The following is a 22,006-nucleotide window of genomic DNA, read 5'->3' as shown; positions in this document are numbered from 1 at the left end:
GACACAAGGAATAGTAATGACTCTCTGAGCAAGAGGCTGGTACAAGGTCGGACTGAGGAGTTCAAGGATGCCACCTGACCTGGCTGCGGGGGGCCACTGGTGGAATTTTGGGGCACTATGGGGCAAATACTTACAGCTCAAAGCTGTAAGCTACTTGGATGACTTGTTCCCCATTAGAGACAAGGTGTAAAAAGAGAGGTGAGCTTTTCTCTTGGGGCACAAGACAAATAACGATGCTAATGATGATGGATATGAATATGATGACACAATGTGATAGCAGTTAGCTTGGGATGCGCCCTCACGGGATCTTCATAGCCATCCTATGAGGTGGGAACTATGATCATGCCCAGCTGAGGCTCAGCCCCTGGTTGCGCCGTGGGTCTGAAGCAGGATCGTGGGGAGGAGACTTCCTGAGAGGTGAGGGGGGGCTCAGAGTGGATCACTCAACTTGGCAAAATGGGTGCAGTAGGGACCAAGACGAGAGAAACTTGGTGGCATGACGGGGACTGATGTGGACCGAGCGGGTTAAGCAGGGGGTGTGGTGTATGAAGTGGTGCTGCGGGGAGGGACACCTCCTTGTTTTTCTGTGCTGCGTGTGTTTGGGGAAGGGGGCAGGTTGGGAAGCTTATTCTCCCGTCAGTCTTTTGATAATGTGTCACCTCCTCAGAGCTTGGGGTGACCTTCTCCTCCAGCTTGGGGTAACCTGCCACCTCTACTTTGATCTTGTCCAGACCTGAGGCCCCTGCTGACCTGGGCTGTGTTCTAAATAGCGGGCATCCTGTGAACCCAACATCTGGCCACATCTGTGTACCTACAGAGAATGTGGACATAAAAATCCGTTAACTTTAAAATGAGCTTTAATTTGTTTTCCTTAAGTGCATTTATCGATGTAAACAGAGCATGTTAAGAGATACCAAGGGGAGAGCAGACAATTGCTGGTATGTTGGTTTTAATTCAAAAAAAAAAGAAAAAGAAAGGCTCCCTGGTGACACCCCCCTTGGCCTGGTTACCTGGTCCCGACCGCAGTCTCTACGGGACGGTAGAGATGTCAAAACAGAACTGAGCAATGGCAGTTAAAAACCCACCCAGACTGCTCTGCAGTCGGGCCCCGCAGGCCACCCCACACTCAGCCACGTCCGAGAGGTTGGGGGGGGGGGGATGCGTGTGTTCCCGATCACCTGGGTCTGCTGTTGGAAATCAAGGAGAGAATCACCTCCTGACACTACAGATCTGGAAAAATAAAAATCTCTAGAAAAGAACGTCCGATTTGGAGACAGCGGGAGGACGAAGAGGAGTAGGTGCCCCGATCGAGGGTGGGCCGTGTGTGACTGCATTTTGGGGTCACCGTGGCATGCACGGAGACCCCTCAGTGCTCAGGTGGGGACTGTGGAGGGACCTACTGGCCATGCCCAAGGCCTGGCTGGACCACGGGACCAAACCTGGCTGTAAACAGGAAAGGCCACTCTATGCTTCTTTCCTCAGGATTTCCTTAATTTGTGCTTCCCTTTGGTTTGACAGTTAACATGGGGGTGAGGGGGTGGAGCCGGGGGGGGCGGGGAGTAGATAACGGTTTCTGTCACTTGTCCAAAAACTGAGAGAAGAGGTGAAAGCCGGTGTTGGATTTGTTGGCAGACGCTTCCCGGGCCTGATGTGAGTTGCCTCGCTCAGGGTGCAGAGACGGGCTCCCCTGGAGCTATCACTGGCCTTTGGGGGCCTCGCTTCTGCCGCGGGGGACATGCACGGGCTCTCCGGCGGGGCTCTAGCTATGTCGAGGCCCAGAGATGGAGGCCTGCCGTGTGGGCTGCTACTGACGGCCGTGCCGCGGCTCCACCTCTCTCTCTAGCTTTACACAGTGCGTGGACCCATTCAGTGGATGTCGCAGGAATGGTAGCAGATTCTTAACTTCTTCCATCTCCAGAGTTGAAAAAGATCAGTTACCAAAATAAACAATTTCTCGATTGTGTTCTGGTGGCCACGGGCCCGGGGGCCGCGGCGTGGCGGGGAGTGGTGAGGGGGGAGGGCCCCGGCTGAGTGAGGGGCTCACTCAGGACAGGCACAGTCAGCTCGGCTGAGCGAGGCTCAGGGTAAGGCGGCGTTCCTCACAGAAGAACACATCGGAAAAAGCTGCTCCTCTTCTGCTGGTCCGGTGTGATTTTGACTCCCTGGTTGCTCCCCTGGGGGCTGTTGCCTTCCTGAAATCACAAGAGGTTTTCTGAGGTTACGGCTGAGCAACGTGAGCTCTATGTCTCTTAACCAACCAGCCAGTCAACTAATGAACTAACCAACCAACCGCCAGCCTATGTATCCATCTGTCACCTTCCAACCAACCATCCATCCATCCCCTCCCATCCATCACCCATCCATCCCCTTCCAACCAACCATCCACCCATTCATCCAACTGTCCCCTCCAACTAACAATTCATCTTTCACAAACCCATAGATCTGCTTTTTATCTACTACCCATCACTCCTTCCAACAATTCATACCTTTAATCACTCATTCACGCACCTAACCACCCCTTTCCATTCACCCTCTCAACATCTTTCCAACCACTTATTTACCCATCTCACGCTCTTCTTTCCCTATTTCCTTCTTTCCATTCACCCACCCCTCCCTCCTTCCCATCCATCTACCCATCTGTGCTGAGCACCTATCAGTGAGGCAGCTGAGGGCAGCAGAAAGGTACTCTCTCTTGGGATTTGGAGTGGCTGGGTTCAAGGTCCCAGTGCCACTCACTCACCCGGCTGGTCTCCCTGCCCCTGTGCCAAGGCTCTGGCTCCCCACCTTTCCCCACAGTTCACCCTCCACCCTGCTGCAGGTGAGGTAAGCCCTAAACTCAAGCCCTGTTGAAAATCCATCAGTGCTGTCGCCCGGCATCTGAAGCCTCTGTTCCGATCCCTGCCTACCCTGGGAACTGAAATCCTATTTTCTCTCACATCACCATGTTTGGAAACGTTCAGCCCTGTTTCTTTGACTAATTCCTTCTCATCTTTCAGCTCTCAGATAAAACCTGAATTTATTCAACAGTAACTGCTGAATGCCTACAGGGTGCCAAATTTACACAATGTCCTATGTCAATTACATTAAAAAAAAGACGACTGATAGAAGTGGTATGGGGTTGCAACTCTGAACATAAACAAAGGTGGTAGGAAATGAATAGAATTTAACTGTTGGTGATTTGCAACTTAGTTAAGAAAAAAAGAGAAACTGCAAGGATTATGGTGAACATCACAATCTATGCCTTGGAAGGATATGGCACATTCTGGAGGCCATCAACAGGCCGGTATCAATAACACAGGCAAAGTGTTGCCGTGAGGCTCCGTGTAACTCCCGGTGAGCATGAGTGAGTCAGCAGGATCGTTAAAAATCAAAATTTTACTGTTACATTGAAGAGCAAAGAATTCTAAGAAAATCACAATCGTAAGAAAAGCTTTCTAAAAGTACAGCGGTTTTACACAGACTCTTTTCTGTTCTGGCTAAACAGCTGCCACTAAGTTGATCGTGTGCCTTGCGATTCAATTCACAGCATCTCAGAATTATGCAAATGACACCCGTTTAAAGTCAGATGTGAACTACTTGAATGGCGTTTTGTATAGTGTGAGCAGTCCTATATGCACAGACACAGAACAGGCCACAAATAGAGTGCTTTATGCTCTCGTATCAGACAACAGGGAGCATCACTTGGCGGGAAGAGTGGTCACTGGAACAGAGGCTTTGCAGTAAGACTCACGACAGCATTTAGCCGCTAACATGCCCAAAATATAGTTCAGCGTTCAGACCCTACCAAGAAAGCACTAGTTATGCTGAATGCTGGGGACTGTGAAACTGCTCATGTGGTAAACAGAAAAGCTAGAGATGAATGAAAGGGTGGATGCGGAGGGATTCAGGCAGGACCTCCTGGAGGCCTCATGGCCCCGGCACCCACTGAAGGTTGCCACAACCTGCAGAATTTCGGGCTGGAAGGAAGAAGAAGGCTATCGACCTGCTGGACTCATCAGGATGGAAAGCCGGCAGCTGTCAGACACGAGCCCGGCTTGGGGGCCTTGTTACGGGGTGGACCGTGGCTCTGGGCCTGCCTGGGGGCTTTTCTGCAGGAGGCCCTCTACCTTCGTGCATGCTTGGCTCCCAAGAGGGACGGAAAGGGTCCGGTGTCCCCAGCTAGCTTGTGTGCTTAGTGAGCAGCGCCTGGTACTGAGCAGCTCTGGGCCACGGAGGAAAGATGAAGTTGAGAGGCATGTTCAGGGTGGATGTCCCCACCACACCCGATAACTCTACCCCCCTTCCTAGAGATGCCCTACTAGGTGCACCTGGCCCCTAAGAAGCAGGATCTGCCCGGGGATGCATCACACCACTGAGAGCGATGCCAGCCAGCTCCAACAGGGATGCACGTGGGGATCCGGGGAGGACACACACTCACCAATTTTTTATCCATTTTTGCTTTGATGTCTCTGGCGAGAGTGAAAAATGCCTGTGGAATAAGCACGTAGTTAGTAGCCCAGGAGTGGGAAGCAGGTGGGGGGCCTGCTGGTTCCTAGACGCTGCCACACAGAGGGTGTGGCTCAACGGCAGGGCCAGTGTGGGGAACAGTGTCAGGACAGAGACCTGGGCATGGGTCTCACCTGTTCAGCCCCATCTCCTGCCCCTACAGGGATACCCCCACCCACCTGGACCACTTCCCCTAAACCAATGACTCTGGAAGGTGGGATCACCCTTGGCTGGTCAGAGAGGAAGCTGAGGCTTGGAGAGGGGGTGCCCAAGTGACTTGTCTCAAGGCACTCAGTGGCTAACTGACTGATCGAGCTCTCCGTGCCTGACCCCTGTGCTCTATCTGCCCACTTTGCCTCGCTTCTAACAGTCAGGGGCAGGGCAGAAAGACAAGTGGCTCCTTGGCCAAACGAGCTTCATTCTGGGTCCTCGCCCAGTAAGAAGGCCTGGTAGGTAGGGTGAAAGGTTCATCTTTCAAGGGTTGGCAAAGGCCTGACCCCAGGCTGCTGCCTCTGTCACAGGCTCCTGACCGTTTCTTCCCTTCCCCCACCTGGACAACACTTATAAACCCCACTCTGGCACCAACCCTACTCCGGGCCTTATACAGAGATGAGTTGGCCTCAGCACTTGCAGTCGAGGGGCTCCTGGTTCGGCGAGAAGCAGAGTCTTAGCAAACACCCATGTGACGTGGAAAGTTCTGTCGCGGAGGGTATCTCGGGGTGCTGCGGACGCCTAAAGTGGGCCTCAGGGCCTGGGGAACGGCAGAGGCCTCCTCGGGAAGGGGCCACATGGGCTGGTCCCTGATGGGAAGGTGGGGGCGTAGGGACTGTGGCAAAGGCCTGGAGGAAGGTGAGGCACAGGCGGCCAGGGACGGAGAGTGGTGGGCGAGGCCTGAGCTGTGGGCGGCACACACTGGCTGGGGCCAGCTAGCGAGGGCCTTCTGTGCCTCGCGCAGGGGCTGAGGTTGGGAGTGGCGTGGAAGATCCATTTTGGAAAGATCACGGGAGTGGCGGTAAGGAGGAGAAGGCAGGTGAGCTGCAGGGCTGGCACTGCTGGTGGACAGTAGAAGGAGGCCTGGGCCAAGGCTCGGTCAGGGTGCCCTACTCTGTATGGGCTTGTGACCCTGTCTGTGCGGGTGGTGTGAACGAAAGCACAAACCCGGAGGCAGGCCTGGGCGCCAGCCAGCGCAGAGACTCTCTGAGCCTCGGTTTCCCCACCTGCAAAACTGCGCCTGCTCCCCAGGGCTGCGTGAGAGCCAGTGAGATCATGTCCTAGGTGCCCAGCTGGGGCTGGCACCTGCTGATGTCAGGACATGGGGGCGGTTCCCCCAGGCCCCCTGGGCCTTGCAAGAGGCCTGGCACACGGTGCTGCCCAAGAAGTGCCTCTCAGCCGTCTGTCCAAGAGGCAGCCGAAGCTGTGACCAGTCCCTGTGACAGAGCCTCCCTGGAGGGTGCGGCCCGATCCTTAGCCCTAATGGGCCGGCGCTGTGGGCCCGGGACTCACGTTCTCCACGTTGATGTTGGCCTTCGCGCTGGTCTCCATAAACTTGATTCCATAGTCCAGGGCCAGCTGCGAGGGAGGGAGATAAACATGCAACATCAGCCACCAGGTACCCAGACCTCTGCACAGCGCCCTGAGGGGGGCCGAGACAGACAGACAGAGTGGGGCCTGCTCCCTCAAGCCACCAGTGGAGAGCAGGTGGTGAATGTCCGTGGCAGGAGGGTGGAGGGGGCCTGGCTCAAACCATGGCTCTGTTCTCCGCCCGCTGTGGCCTCGACGGGTCCCACGAGACGCTGTGCGGAAGCAAGCAGAGCACACCCAGAAGCCCTCGCTGCTTTCAGTCTTTAGCCTGAAGCCCGGCTGGGCGTGTGCTTTCCACCTTCCCTTCCCATGGCATGTGCCCCACTTGGACAACCGACTCATCTGCGTGCCCAGTCAAGCCCTGCATCCCAGAAGATGGGTCATCTTATGCTCAAAAAGATTGTTAAGGGAGTCTCCCCAAAAGCCCAGCCTCACCATCAGTGAGCAATCGGGGGGCCCTCTGGGGCAGGGCAGGGCTGGAATCCCAGACGCTGAGGTCCCTCTGCCCCGAGGTGTCTGGCAGTGACAGGCCCAAGCCGGCCACCATGCCTACCTTTTCTCCCCGTTCCTTGGAAACTTGTCTCTTGTCGTTCACGTCGCACTTGTTCCCAAGTATCATCTTTTCGACGTCTGCAGAGGCGTGCTGGAGGGGAGGGGCAGGTGGTGGAGGTGAGAGGTAAGGTCAGACTGGACTACCAACCAACTGGTAGCCCACCCCCCAAGATCAGAGTGATGGTGTCAAGACTGCTAGGCACACCCTGCACAGATGACAAACTGAAGCTCAGAGAGGCTGAGAGGCCTGTCCTATGTCACTGAGCCAGTGCCAGGACAGAGTTCAGGGTTCTGGCTGCTACCCTGACCAAGCGCACGCCTTCTGGCTGCCAAGGACAGCTTCTCTACGGGCCACGCCAACTAGGCTACCATGGCTGTCCTCGGACTCCCGGCCAGGTCTGGCCTATGGGAGGCAAGTGGGGCTGGGGTATTGACCTCTGCTCGCCTCCCTCCTTCCCCGGCTCCTCTGCTGGAGACCCCAGCTGCTGTCCTGGGACCTTCTGCCCTGCTCCAGCGCCCCTGTTCTGGGCTCCAGAAACAGGCTGTGCCGGGGGTGGGCGCAGGCCTCGGCCGCCACCAGCCCTTTGTGCTTTGCCATCCCCTGGCGTTCCCTTAACTCTGCCTTCACGCCTGAAAACGGTCCCTTCCTCCAACCTGCCCCCACATTCCAACCCAGTGGGCCTTGCTTCCTGAAGGACTGGACCATCAGAAAGGCCCTTCTTGCTGCAGCTCAGACCTGGTCTCAGGGAAACGCGCTCCTCTCTGCTCCCTAACTTTCTACTACTTGGAAAGCTCTCTCGCCTACCGGCCGGAACAGAAAACTTCCACAGAGACCAGTGTGAGGACCCCCTCCTCAGGCCAGGTGCAGCCTCCTGCCAGGAAATAACGGGGTCATCGGGAGATGGCCCAGTGCAACTGCTCACAGGTGCTGGCTGTGATGTGACCTTCTGCCATGTCTTCATGGGTGGGTAAAGTTCTCAGACCCGAGCCCCACCTGGTGAGTCATCACAAGCCACAAGCACCTTGTCCAGGGAGGCTCTGAGGGTGAGGGTAAGCTCTGTGGAGAGCGGGGAGGTGACGACACTGGCTTTGGGACAGGTAGGCGGCACTGGCCGCCTTCTCTTCCCTCAGGGTTCAAGGTCTCCTTCCACAGGCAACTGCCGCTGCTGGCCTGAGCATGGGCACAGAGAGCTCGTACCAGCTCAAACCCTGCTCCGCTGCAGTTCAAAGTCCAACCTGACACATGCCCTCACCACACCCACCAGATACAAAGGTCGTGCCGACTCTAGAACCTTCCTTCTCTAGAAAGCACCAAATGCTCACAGTGACTGGATATCCTTCTTCCTTCACCTCGATGTCGCCCAAACCCGACAGCCCGGCTGGGGAAATGGGCTCTCAGGGTTGCTCTGTGATGAGGCCGGGCCAGCGTGTTCTCCAGGGTTGACTGCGTGGGTTCCCGTCTCCCTGACTCTGTTCCCAGCGAGTTACTTCTAGGTGCCTCTGGGCTCAGTGATCTCATGTGTAAACCAGGAAGCTCCGGGGTGAGGGCTGAGGAGAGGATGCATGGGAGGTTCCTGTGCATGGGAGGGGTCCCCAAGCCTTACCTCCTCAATGTTCCGAATCCAGTTCCGGATGTTGTCGAAGGACTTCTCGTTGGTGATGTCATAGACCAGCATGATGCCCTAATAAGCAGAGGGAGACAGAGACACGCGCTCTGGACAAGCCACGAGCCCTCTGAGGGGGAGGGCCCAGCAAGGTGGGCAGCAGGGACCCTGACAGGACACCATCCCCGGGGCCCTTCCTTCTGCTGGGCTCCACCACTAGCCTCTCTCTGGTGTCCCAGGCTCCTCAGCCACTGATGTGACCCTTCACCCCGCAGACCAGATCCTACCATACCTGTGCTTACAAAGGAGCCCTGCTGTTTCCCCACTACTGGCAGGGTAAGTACGGCCCGTGTGTCTCGGCAGCCAGCGAGGTCCCAGTGGCCAACCTCTCAGCCTCGCATCCTGCAGCCCCCTGCTCTACAGGCTATATTCCATGGCCCTGATGTCCACCGGGCTCCCCCTCTTGCCAACCCTTGGCTATGCTCAGCCTCTTCCACACCCTCACTCGCCCCCCACCCTGCCCTGAGTCATCTCCTGGGCTCAGCCAGGGCCGCCTCCACTGGTCACCCCAGCTTCACCCCTCATCTGGTGCCTACCATGAGCCAGGTACTGCAACTGGGTCTCCCTGAGTCTCACAGGCTTGGGTCGGGTGGCCCCACTGTCTGCACTGTGAAAATGGGGAACCTGAGGCTGGGGGGTGGGGGGCTAGGTCCCTGTCCCCAGTCACACGACAGAGAGTAAAGGACACAACTGGGCTCTAAGCCCGGGGGACAGACCCTAATGCCCATGTGCCTTCCAACAACCCCACCGGAGTCGGGGCTGGCTTCAAGCACTGGGGCAGGCAATGCTGAGGCCTCTGTGATTCCATAACCAATGCGTGAGCAGCTGGGAGACGGTCCATGGGTTCTGAAATAGCTGCAAAGTGAACCCGTCTCTGCTTGAGCCCACAATCTCGCCACTGCCGAGGAGAAAGGCAAATATCCCCACTTGATAAAAGGGGAAACTGAGGCACAGAAAGAGGTGACCTTTAAGATTCTAGCCCAGCTCTAAAGGAGCTGATGACACTGGCTCCCGTTAGGAATCTCCCTGGGTCCTCACCAGGATCAAGCAACGCTCAGGGCCACCCTGCGACAGTCCCCGTGTTGCCCTGGACATCCTCGCAGGGCACGCGTGGTGAGCCAGCCTGCAGCAATACTATCGCCAGCCCCGGTGCGGCTCAGCCCCGGGGTTCCAAGGCCCCAGCTGTCCTGCCCAGGCCCGGCTCACTCCATTCCTTCACTCTACCCGCTCCAAGGGCCTAGCCCTCCATCCGCAAGCTCTGGTGCTGGCCAAGACGTCTCTGAGGCTGCCTGAATTTGCAGAGTAAGAACCCGGGCCCTGTGTGCTGGGCAGATAACCGCAGGGGCGAGGGTGTGTGAAAAAACCACACAGACAGCGCAAGCGAGCCGCTGCAATTCCAAATCCCCGCTGTGACCTTGGGGATACGCACAGCGGCCTTAGAGCCTGCTACAGCCACAACCCCTCAAAAATGCCATCTGGGAACCCTCATTCAGTGGTCTCTTGGGGAGACTGAATAGAGACTGCTGACGGGAGGACCTGGAGGAGTTTTAGTGGCCGTGATGTGTGACATGCTCCAGCCAAAGCCAGAGTGAATAAAGACACTGGTGGATGGACTCTGAGTCGAGCATCACTGGGGCCTCTGCGCAGCAGCTGGCCTCCCACTGTCAGGGGCAAGAAATGCCACAGGGCTCTGAGGGCTTTTTGCCCCTTTATCCAGGGACCGGCCCTTTTGATGGCCCAGGATTCTGCCACCACCGCCACTAGGCTGGCACCATGTATGCAAGATTCCAAGGTCCCAGATTTTTACCTATGCGGTGTCGGGGGCAGTGAATAGAGCTCTCTATCAGGAAAGAGCAGAAGTCCCTGGAAAACAGTGTCACCCTATTCCAGGTTCTCCGTGAAGCTCCCCTCGGGGCTCCAAGTGACCATTTTCCTGGCCCCAGTCTGGGCACAGCTCCCCATATCTGTTTGCAAGCTCACAACAAGACACCAGCCACCCGATGCTCCCCAAATCTGGGACCCAAGGGTCCACTGCCACAAGGACAAAGATGATGACGGGGTTGCAACATTGCCAATGTTCTCCGTGCTGTCCTATATGGTCTCCACTGGCTGCACATGGCTCCGGGGCACCTGAAATGCAGCCAGTGCGACCGAGGGGCTGAATGTCCTACTTTTACTGGTTTAGATTCAAATAGCCACACACAGCCAGAGGCTTCTGTACAGGTTAGCGCAGGTCTAGGAGGATACAATCATCTTGGGGCTGGACAAGGTCTTACAGATGGCTCAGTCCAGCCTCGTCAGGGTCTGGCTGAGATGTGGGGGCTGGAAAGGGCCAGCCACTACCAGCCCAGACATTTACCCTCTGTGTGAATTTAAGCAGGGCCTGGAATGGTGCCAAGCCTCAGCCTCCTCATCTGTAAAATGGGGAGGATATGGCACCCACACTCAGGGCTTTATGGCCAAGACCTGGGGCCACTGCCTGCTGCAGGGAAGGGCTTGGTGAATGGGGCAGGGGGTGCTATTTCAACCCAGAGAGGGATGGGGCCTACCTGAGGGCATACAGCAGAAGCTCCCCCAGGACCCCAGTGCCCCAAGGCCCCCGCCCCACCAGAGCAAAGCAAGGTGAGGGGAAAATTAGTAAATTAATTTTAATGAGGAGCACTAAGGTTGCAACCCACATGATTGAGTTTCTATTATGTTCAGATGCTGTGCGGGATGCTCTAAATACTTAATGCCTCTATTCATTTCTGCTGTCCATCAGTATTTCCTGAGCTCCTACCACATATTCAGCATGGTCCCAGGCACCGTGCATGTGGCAGGGACCAAGAGGTGGCCCAGCCCTCCTGGAGCTTATGGCCTAGTGGAGGAAACGGGTCTATAGCTGATTGATGGGGTGCATCATGGAAAGGATGGAGTGCAGTGGGAGCTGGAAATGGGGAGCTGGCCATCTATCCTCACAGCTGCCTGGAGCATACTCCTGTTCTCTGTTCCACTTTCCAAGTAAGGAGACCAAGCTCAGAGGGTGACCCAGGGGGCTGAACAAGGTCCTGAGGATCTGCCTCCCACTCCCCACGGCCCCCAAGCACCCTGCTCTGTCTACCCCTTGCAGGTGCATGACCAGCTCAGGGCTCTCGAGGACAGGACCCTGGCCCAATCCAGGTTGCCCTCTGCATCTAGTTCTGGCCTGGCCTGGAGAAGGTGCTCGGTAGAAATATTTGAGGGATGGGTTTCCCTGGTGGCGCAGTGGTTGAGAGTCCGCCTGCCGATGCAGGGGACACGGGTTCGTGCTCCGGTCTGGGAAGATCCCACATGCCGCGGAGCGGCTAGGCCCGTGAGCCATGGCCGCTGAGGCTGTGCGTCGGAGCCTGTGCTCCGCAACGGGAGAAGCCACAACAGTGAGAGGCCTGCGTACCGCAAAAACAAAACAAAACAAAAAAAAACTGAGGGATGGGCTTCCCTGGTGGCACAGTGGTTAAGAATCCACCTGCCAGTGCAGGGGACATGGGTTCAAGCCCTGGTCTGGGGAGATCCCACATGCTGCAGAGCAACTAAGCCTGTGTGCCACAACTACTGAGCCTGCGCTCTAGAGCCCAAGAGCCACAACTACTGAGCCCATGAGCCACAACTACTGAAGCCCACGCACCTGGAGCCTGTGCTCAGCAAGAGAAGCCACCACAGTGAGAAGCCTGCGCACCACAACAAAGAGTAGCCCCTGCTCGCCACAACTAGAGAAAGCCCATGCGCAGCAACAAAGATCCAACATAGCCAAAAATAAATAAATAAATAAAATAAATAAATTTATAAAAAAAAATAATTTGAGGGATGATGAATGAGTCTTCCTATCACATGACCCCACCTCAGGTGCAGGCAACAGATGTTAACAGCCAACAGCTCTGAGCAAGTCAGCTCCTGGATGATCTTTAAGTTTTCAGTAGCAAGTTCCACAGAGGCTGACACGGGCCACGTGAGCGCTCTGAAGTGTTGCGGCATGCTGGCTCTGATTTCTCTGACCCCACCTGGAAGAACCGGCTTCCTGTGTCTTTCTTCATTCCCGGAGAATTAGGTTTCCTTGAACCCTGCATTGTTTCTGGAGCCAGAAGGGGAGGTATGGAGGACGAGGGGGCAGAGGTGGGGCACACAGCCTTTTCCTAAAACTAACCTGGGACCAAGGACCCCTGAGAAGCCAGAGCACGGGCTCCTCAGAAACATCCAGATTTTGGTATCTAAGGCACTGATGTTCATTTTGACTTAAAAAAAAAAAAAAGACAACCCCCCCCGCGCCAAAATAATCCATACCATGGCGCCTCTGTAGTAGGCCGTTGTGATCGTCCGAAACCGTTCCTGACCAGCTGTGTCCCTAACGATGAGGAGAAAAAGGGCTATTAGCGACACAGAAAGAGAACAATCGTCACAGTGAGAATGAGGGGCATTTACCCAGTATGGACGCCCAGCTTTCTCATGGGTCATCTCCTGATTTATCATCCTGCTGTGGGGCAGCCCCCCATTATTACAGAGAAGGAAACTGTGGCTTGGGCAGGTGTCTGATGTCTCCTGGCTGGGAATGTGGCAGTGACTCCTCTGCTACATCTTGTCGTCCTGGGGATTTTCCCCAGAGTTTCTGGGCCACAGAAGAGCCAAGGTTGGATGTTATTATTTGTGAAAATCTGGAGCCTTGTATGTGGAAGAGGCTGGTCACATGGCACGGGAACACAGCCCTTGCTGGTGGGCTGAGCTGGTCGAGCTCAGCGGGGCTTAGGAAGCACTTCCACACTCGCCATCCTGGTGGAGGTCGGGGGAAAGTCCTTCCTCGTGGGTATGGTGGAGATACCTGGGTAACACGCACCCGTGCCTAGCCCAGCTCCTGGTATGGAGGGTATTCAGTGTTTGGTTTAAAGGTGACAACTGGTCAGTGGCAGAGCCAGGGCAAGACCACGTCTTCTGTCTCTGGGCCCAGGGCTCCTCCTCTGACCCTGCACCTCCCCCTTTGCAGGGCTCTGCACGTCTGGACTGTACAGACACACCTCATTTGGGGCTAAGTTGACTTTCTGCCGCCAATAGCAGGTGATGTTAGCGGTTATGATCAGTTACTTTATGACTGTTCTAGAAGAATTTTAAGAGAGTCATTAACCCCACTGCGACTGCTAAGAGCAGAAGCACGAGGACAGGAGGAAAAGAAAAACTTCTGCTTGCTGGTATGGTGTCACTTTGGACTTGGGCACTGAGACTGCTGGGGAGCCAACCTGTTGTAAATAGAGGAACTTCTACGGCCCTGTAACTTACGAGGCGGCCAGAGACTGGCTGCTGCCGCCGGAGCTCAGTATGATTGGTTAGGCCACACCCAGATTTCGATTCTGAAGCCAGGTTCAGAGGCGGATACAACTGAAGTCAAGGGGACCTGCTGGGCAGGCGGGGCTGTGTCCAGGCTCTGAGACTTGAGTTGGGGAGACAAGCTGCTGGGAGGGAGGCTTCACAGTCCATCTCATGGCAGCCCTCCCACTGCAGGCATGTGCCTGGACCGGAAGGACTGAGCCACTCTCCCAAATGTGACTTCTCTCTCTTTTGCTCAGGGTTCGTGCTTCCCTGCAAGTGATGTGGCTGCAGGGTAGGGCTCTCCTACCCTCTGACCATCTGAGCCCAGCCTTCCTAGCGCAGTGGGCTGCAGACCAGAGTCACCATCCGTGACGGGGACTCACAAATCCCCTGATTTTATGTAGCATGGGAAGTCAGCCCCAGGTGAGCAGAACAGAAACAGGTCTCACTGCTGGGCCTGGCCTCAGCTTATTTTCAGTTCTGGGATTTCAGGTCTCTGTATTAGGAAGTGAGGCCTGGGCGTCCCCAGGAGACAAAAGAGGAAGCGATGTCAGGCCTTCTTCAGTGAGCTGATAGGCTTAGAAGGAAATGCCGGGCTGTGGTATCTTGCTATCCTGGCAGCCTTCACCGCCACCAGGAGGGCTCTCTCCAAGTTCAATGGGAACAGGTGGCTCTGAAGCCCAGGCCCAGACTGTGCCCACATCAGAACTGGGACTGGTAGCTGTGCCCTCAGAAGGGGCTGACACAGACTCTAAGCCCCAGCAGAAAGCAGAGCACCGTTCCTGGGGCCTCTGAAGAAAGCCCGATGTGTCTGGGCTGGGCACAGAGAGATGGAGGCCGTGGTCATAGGGAAGGGGACGGGGCACCAGGGGCTTCGGGCTCAAAGCACTCGCTGGGTGAGGGGCTAATGAAGGAAACGACTCTTACCATATCTGTAGTTTAATTCTCTTGCCATCGAGCTCTATGGTCCTAATTTTAAAGTCAATTCCTGAAAGAAAAGAAAAGGAAAAAAAAAGTGCACATCAGTGTCAGTCCATTTCCCAAGCTGTGTCTAGGACGGATGCTGACAACCTGTGCAGGTAACAGCTGCCATGGTTTCTGGAGCACCTGCCGGGCACGTGGGAATCTCTGAATCCCGCAAACGAATCTGGAGGCACCCGGCGAACTTTCTCCTCTCACAGAAGGGGAGGCTGAGGCTCAGAGGGCAGAAAGGAGCTGCTCAGAGTGAAGCTGGTGAGGGGCAGAGCTGGCGGGCAAACCCAGGTAGCTCAGGTGCCAAAGCCGTGTTCTCCTCCCTTTCCCGGGAGGCAGCCTCGTGAAGCAGGCTCCACAGCCCTTTTCGGGCCAGAGCCCCACGCTTCCAGCCACATGCACCCGGCCTTCCAAGCACACGGGACTCTGGGCCCCGAGATGTACCTGATGCAGGTGGGCCTCTAGCATTTACACGTGCTGTTCCTTCTCTGTGGGTGGTCCCTACCCTGCCCGCCTGTCAGCCTGGCAAACTTCTCCTCCTTTAAGACCTGCTGGAAGGTCACCTCCCAAGAAGCCTTCCTGACCCTGCCCTCCTTCTTTCCCACCCTCTGGCTTTAGTCCCCTTTCCCCAGGGCCAGGGTGCTCTCAGCCTCCTCGGCTGCTCTCCAGGCTCCCACCGTTGTCCCCTCAATCCCCTCCCCAGCTTCCAAAACACACACTCAACCATGTCACCAAGCTAAGCTCTGCTCCAAACCTTCCAGTGTGTTCACCAACAGGTGAATGAATAAACAAAACGTGGTCTTTCCCTACAGTGGAATATTACTCAGCCATAAAAGGGGATGAAGCATCGACATATGCTACAACGTGGATGAATCTTGAAAACATCATGCTGAGTGAGAGAGAAGCCAGACGTGAAAGGTCACACAGTATGTAATTCTGTTCATAAGAAATATCCAGAATGGCAAATCCAGAGACAGAAAAGAGGTTAGTGGTTGCTGGGGCATGGATGTGAGGAGATTAATGAGATTGACCAAGGGGTGTGGAGTGTCTTTTTGTCATAATGAAAATGCTCTAGAACTGACTGTGGTGAGGGTTGCACAGCTCTGTGAATATACCTGAAGCCACTGACTTGTACCCTTTAAACGGGTGAGTTGAATTATACGTCAATAAAACTGTTTTGAGGGTTTTTCTGTCATTTTTTTTTGGCTGCGCCACGTGGCTCGTGGGATCTTAGTTCCCCGACCAGGGATTGAACCTGGGCCACAGCAGTGAAAGCCCGGAATCCTAACCACAAGGCCGCCTGGGAATTCCCGACAATAAAACCGTTAAACGGTTAAAAACCTTTCCACCACCTCCTGGGCCCCAGAATAAAGTGAAAACAGTTGCCTGAGTGCTCCTAACCTGGTCACCTCAGCATCCATGGCTCTTGCCCTCCTCTCCGGCCACAATGCCCAAGCGTGTTCCAGCCTCAGGCTTTTACGCTTGCTCCTTCCCCTCCTGGAATGTTCTTTCATTCCATGGCCATCTGGCTCCCCTCTCCCTTCACTCAGGTCTCTGTTCAAGTCACCTCCTCAGGAGAGCCTTCCTAACCATCCTCTCTCCCCTCTCACCTGCTGCATCTTCTTCACGCACTATCCCTGACGTTGTATATTTGCTTATTTGCTCCATGCACATGGGAGCAAAACTTGCCAATTGGAATGGCCTGCGTGGAGGGGTAACAGCCAAATCCAGCCTTTGCCCCCAGGAGTTGGTTCTAAATCTCCGCCTGTGAAGCCTTGAGACTGAGGCCTGGCCTGACCCCCTCAGAACACGGCATGGGGATGCTAATTCCATCCCTGCCCGCCTCAGGAGCTGTCCTGGGGACCACAGGGAATATAAGCCTGTATTTGAGTTTTGTCTCCTAGAACATAAGCTCCAGGAGGGCAGGGACTCACACGTCTTATTCATGGTTGCATCTCCATGAATGCATGGCAGGGCCTGAGTACATATTTACTAGAAGCCGATCATCTCGTCCTGCACAGACACTTTGACTACAGGCTTTGTTACAGTTCTGCTTCCCTCTGATTCATCCCAGTCATCTCTGCAGCCCCTGCACTGAGGCGGATGCCTGGTGCACAGCAGGCACTGGGGAAAGATGACTGGATGAAAAAATAAAGCGCAACGGGATCTACGTGGTGCCGCACAGTTTACCAAGTAAGCACTTTCATGTACATCAACCACTTCTCTGAAGGAATGAATGAATGGGGCCCTGAGGAGGAGCTGGGGGCTGAGCCAGGCTGGGGAGAGCCAATTCCAGGAGCCACGGGGCCAAGTTCACACCACAAATGATTGATTGACGGAGCCTATGAGAATAGGCTTCGGCAAAATGTAACCTGGGCAGACAGTGAACAGCCACTTAATCCCTGATCTATACAGAAAATACAGAGATACACTCAGTGCCAATACAGAATCACCTCTATGCATCAGAATGTATTTCAGGACTAAGCCACCCAGTGTTAACTCTTCCTAAAACATACCCCGCTCCTCTCACAGATGCACAGGACCTATGAAATCAAGAAGCACTGTTCAGTCCACAGGACCCAAAGCATCACTCTGTTCTATCTTCCTCCTGGGTTTTATTAACACACCAAATTTAATTAGGAAGTGTAAACTTTACGAGGCCTGAGAGTCATGAGGCCATAACTTCAAGGCCAGGGGGAATTAAACTTTCCTAGAAGACAGAGGCCTGCAGGAAGGCTACAAATGTAATGAGAATCCTGGGGTGGGAGGGAGGGAACCTGGGTTCGAGTGCCACGCCCACCTCCTTAGACGACCTTGCCCAAGTTATGTCTTCATCTGCAAGTGGAGGCTGGCCTCCTCAGAGCCCTGAAGGACTAGACTGGGTTTCCTGGTCAAGAATTAAAAAAACAGACAGACCACTCAACCCCTGCATTGATCTCACTGGGAGCGTTCTGACTCTGGGAAACTGAGGTCTGGGTTGAGAGCGAGCCACAGTCTACCAGGAGTTAATATCACTTCCTGATTGGTGGGGACGCATGGGCTATCCCAAAGTTTGACCTTGGAGTTAGGGAAGGGGAGGAATCAGAAAGACATGTGCCTAGGGGAAGGATGCGGTCACTACAAGAGACATTCTGCTTCCTCTCCATGGTCTCTGGCAGTGGTGACAACCCCCTATTCATTGTACAGTTCTGATCCTCCACAATCCAGGCGACAGCCAAAGCAAAGAACACCACTCCTAAGCTGAAGAAACAGGGCTCGGAGAGGCGAAGTGCTTGTTCAAGGGCAAACAGCAGCTGGAACCCAGGCATGATGATTTCCAGTCCAATTCTCTTTACATCTGGCAGCTAAGTGTCTTCCAAAGTGCAGCTCCTGGAGGACGGCAAGGATGGAATCAGCAGCTAATTGTGGGGTTTAGGAAGGTAAGGTACACAGGGGTAAAGCAAAGCCCTTTCCCCAGGTTTTTTCCAGCTCCTGGGCTTGGGGACCATTCTCCTGCTTCCCCACTCCAGAGCAAGACTGCATAGCTTACAGGCCACTCTGCTTGATGGGTGTTACTTCCAGGTCAAACTCTTCATGTGGGCAATGGCTGTTTTTGTGGTGTGGGAAGAAGTCTGCTCCACTTTTGTGTATGTCAGAACCGGGAAGCAACAAGCCAATTCTGCTCAACCACAATGTGGGCTGGCCCTGCAGGAAAGGCTGTTCTGCAAAGTGACAACCGGTGTCCTGGGCCTAGCGATGGGGAAGTCAGGGCTGTCTGTGGCAGCCGCTGATTTTGGTTTCTCACTGAAGCTTTTATCTGGCATCTCCTCCGGATGACAGGTCCCAGGGCAGGCGGCTGTCACTCGCCATTTCTGTCACCCTCGAGTGAGATGAAGTCCGCGCAGGGGAAGTGTCTGGACTCCCTCTCACCATTCCTTCCAGAAGAAATTCATTCATGGGGGAAACAGGGTCAGGGAGAGGGGCTCAACCCCTGAACATTCCAGAGGAAAGAGCAGGAGAGGTCTGCGTTGGAGTCCTGGCTTCAAAGTGGATCAGCTGTGCTCACATCTCCCTGGGATGGTTGAGCCTTGAGTTTTGGGTCAGACACACCCAGGTACAAATACCATCCTTGCCACCTGTAGACCGAGTGACCTTGGGCAAGTCCAGTATCCTCCCTGAGCCTCAAATTCCTCCACTGTGAAACGAACTCATAACAGCACCTGACACAGAGGACTGGAAACTGTGGTAATGCACATAAAGCGCCTGGCACACAGTAAATGCTCAGTAAGATCAGATGTCACTTGTCACTGTCCTTTCCCCATGGACAACTCTCCGTGCCTCAGTTTCCACTTCTGTAAGACGAGGACCCCAAAGAACTGCTTCAAGGTATGCTGCGAGGACAGAACAAAATGACGGGCGCCAAGACCTCGTCCAAGCCATACACTCCTTGAGCAGGCTGAGGGTTGGTGCCTCAGTCTCCCCATCTGCGAAATGGGCACCTGGTGCCCACCCCGCCCATGGCCCGGGAACCGCCAAACGGCGGTGCAGGCGACTGCTCTTTTCCCCTCCAGTTCCCTCGACCCTCTGCTCTTTTCCCCATCCGGCCCGGCCGCTCCCTCAGCCCCAGCCCCTCAGGGGCGCGCCCGGCCCGGGCCTCCCGCGCCCCCGGCCGCTCCCCAGCCCTGCTACCTATGGTGGAGATGAAAGTGGAGTTGAAGGCGTCCTCGGAGAAGCGGAACAGGACACAGGTCTTCCCCACCCCCGAGTCCCCGATCAGCAGCAGCTTGAACAGGTAATCGTAGGTCTTCGCCATATTACACTCTCTCCCCGACGGGAAGTGCTGCCAGCGCCTCGCCACTGGCCCCTGGGCCCGTCCATCAGCGCCGATCCCACCTCCCCATTGGCTCCCGGCCCGACGCGCGTCACCGCGGCCGACGCCCGCCCCCGCGCCCCGCCTGTCTCGGGAAGACGTGGGGAAGGGGCGAGCTGGGCACGGAGCCGGAAGCGGCCCGAGCGTGCCGCTCATTGGCCGGCGCTCAGGACAGGGCGGACTGCGATTGGCCAGCGGTGAGGAGTCGAGGGGCTTCAAATGGGGACAGGGCAGAGGCGTGGCAGCCCGTGTCCCCTCCTTCTGCCCTCCACTCTGGGGCGGCCCCGCCCCCCGATGGGAGGGGGAGGGCGGGGAGCTTGGCCAACGGCTCCGCGCTCCCTCAACCCGGGGGCGGGGTCTGGGGCGCGTACGCAAGCGCGCCGGGAAGACCGTTGGGCGCCAGCAGAGGGCGCACGCGCGTGGGGTCTGTGGCTCCCGCCCTTCAAGGCCCGCGCAGCCTCAGTTGGTACCGGGACGAGCGCGGGAAGGCGGCGTGGCTGTGTTGGCAGTCTAGAGGTCTCCAGGTCCGGCCGGGGGAACCAAAGAGAAAAGGAGAATAGGGGCGCCGTCATAGTCGAAGCGAGGTCCCCTCGAGACGGGCTGCGGGACCTCGGCGCTGGCCAGGGGACCTACCTAGAGATAGCCAGGCTCCAGCCACCAAGCTATGTACTGAGGCTCGCAGGACTCCCCTGGAGGGCCCTCGAACCTATGTAGAGGTTGTTCGGGTCTTACCCCAGAGTCTCGTCCGCCTCAGCCCTTTCAGGCGCGCCCCGGGGGCCTCGGAACCTGCCGAGGTAGTTAGCACAGTGAGAATTATAGGGAATACTTACGAGCGTTGGTTCTGTGCCTGCCGTTGTTGTTAGCACTTATAAAAAATACATGAAATAGTTTATTCCCACCCCGACCCACTGAGGTAGGTATTGTTGTCCTCCCCCTCCCGCCCCCCGTTTTATGGTGAGAAAACCGAGGCGAAATAGGTTAAGTGACTTTCCCAGGCAAGTTGGTTTTTGAACTCAAAGTGACCATCTTCAGAGGCTGAGGTCTTGATCATGTTGGTTTCCTGCATCGTAGAGACGGGCCACACACCACCTGCGTGGTGTCACCGCTATGTGTCCCTCTGGGGTCAGTCCTGGAGATTTGCCCAAGGATCTTACAAAAGATGGCCCCTGCCTCCCCTGCCTCCAACTGCAGCACGTTCTTCTGCTTATTTGGCTCCGGTTAGGAAAAGCTTCAACCAGAGCCATAGACCACTTGGTTGGCTTCAGCCTCTGTGGCATTTGATACTCCTGACCACCTTCTCTGGCAGTTCTCCTTTTCTTGGTACACGTCCCATTTTATTTGCCTGTTTCTTTTATTACCTATACCTCCCCTTCTCTGGGTGCTGCTTCTCCAGATTCCACTGCAGTCTTTTGTGTGTGTGGGTGGGGGGCGTTGCTTGGTGTTCCTCTTTCTATGTCTGTTCTTGCTTCCTGGGTGATCTCATTCACTTCTTGGCTCCTACTGTCTCCATACTGGTGATTCTCAGTTCTTAGAGAACCCATAGCCCAGCCATCCCTCCATGTCCCAACTACTTCCTGGGCATTTACCTTTGGATCTGTCAAAGATACTTCAAACTCATCATGTCCACAACTGAACTTGTCATCTTGTACTCACACTAGCTTGTCTTGAATTACTTTTCTGAGACCTAAGCCACCATACTTTTCTTTCATCCCTCACAGCCTGGTTTTTAAGGATGTTCTAAATAGCTCTTAAACCTTGCTTTTCTATTTTTTAAAAAATTAATTAATTTTATTTTCGGCTGTACTGGGTCTTTGTTGCTGCACGGGCTTTCTCTAGTTGCAGCGAGCAGGGGCTACTCTTCCTTGAGGTGCATGGGCTTCTCACTGCGGTGGCTTCTCTCGTTGTGGAGCACGGGCTCTAGGCACGCGGGCTTCAGTAGTTGTGGCTCGTGGGCTCTAGAGCGCAGGCTCAGTAGTTGTGGCACGTGGGCTCAGTAGTTGTGGCACATGGGCTTAGTTGCTCTGTGGCATGTGAGATCTTCCCAGACCAGGGATCGGACCTGTGTCCCCTGCCTTGGCAGGCAGATTCTTAAGCACTGCACCACCAGGGAAGTCCCTTGCTCTTCTATTTCTTTTTTTTTTCTTTTTTTTTTTTTTTTTTGCGGTACGCGGGCCTCTCACTGTTGTGGCCTCTCCCGTTGTGGAGCACAGGCTCCGGAAGCGCAGGCTCAGCGGTCATGGCTCACGGGCCCAGCGGCTCCGCGGCATATGGAATCTTCCCAGACCGGGGCACGGACCCGTGTCCCCTGCATCGGCAGGCGGACTCCCAACCACTGCGCCACTAGGGAAGCCCTCTTCTATTTCTTTTGCTCGTCAGATCGTCACATCTCTCCACTGCTCTCCCTGATCGTTCTCTAATCCAGATTCCACCATGCAGTGAGCTTAGTCTAAAACATTTATCCAATATCCGTCCATGGTCTATTGGCAGGATAAATTCCTCACAGTTTGGTCCTAACCTCACCTTTTGTCCCACCCACACTTCATGGGATTGGGAACTCCCCAAGAGCTGAGACATGTCAGTTTAACAAACATTA

General features: G+C 55.3%; 1 protein-coding gene across 1 annotated transcript; it reads right to left on the bottom strand.

Annotated features, from left to right (window-relative positions):
* Positions 1 to 835: 835 nt before the first annotated feature.
* Positions 836 to 20,928, bottom strand: RAB8A (RAB8A, member RAS oncogene family). Its single transcript, XM_022558430.2, has 8 exons — positions 19,233 to 20,928; positions 14,520 to 14,580; positions 12,579 to 12,639; positions 8,223 to 8,300; positions 6,620 to 6,709; positions 5,989 to 6,054; positions 4,418 to 4,468; positions 836 to 2,192 (listed from the first exon to the last, which is right to left on the bottom strand). The coding sequence occupies exons 1-8, from the start codon at positions 19,567 to 19,569 to the stop codon at positions 2,100 to 2,102; spliced, it is 837 nt and encodes a 278-aa protein (XP_022414138.2). The 5' UTR covers positions 19,570 to 20,928; the 3' UTR covers positions 836 to 2,099.
* Between the last annotated feature and the right edge of the window lie 1,078 nt (positions 20,929 to 22,006).

The sequence above is a fragment of the Delphinapterus leucas genome, unplaced genomic scaffold (assembly GCF_059928025.1).
Source record: "Delphinapterus leucas isolate spDelLeu-1000000601 "Yukka" unplaced genomic scaffold, BTC_Dleu_Yukka2 spDelLeu_asBTCV2_sq25, whole genome shotgun sequence".
Classification (NCBI taxonomy): domain Eukaryota; kingdom Metazoa; phylum Chordata; class Mammalia; order Artiodactyla; family Monodontidae; genus Delphinapterus; species Delphinapterus leucas.
Note: the sequence above shows the minus strand (reverse complement) of the source record. Positions and strands in the feature narration are given on the sequence as shown.

Bases quoted from the DNA above. Each gene is read 5' to 3' on its own strand.
- RAB8A (XM_022558430.2), bottom strand. From the start codon at position 19,569: ATGAGCGGCACGCTCGGGCCGCTTCCGGCTCCGTGCCCAGCTCGCCCC. The intron at 12,640-14,519 runs GTAAGAGTCGTT...CCTCATCGTTAG, and splicing joins AGAATTAAACTACAGATATG to GGACACAGCTGGTCAGGAAC. The intron at 8,301-12,578 runs GTATGGATTATT...TCTGCTTATTAG, and splicing joins CCTACTACAGAGGCGCCATG to GGCATCATGCTGGTCTATGA.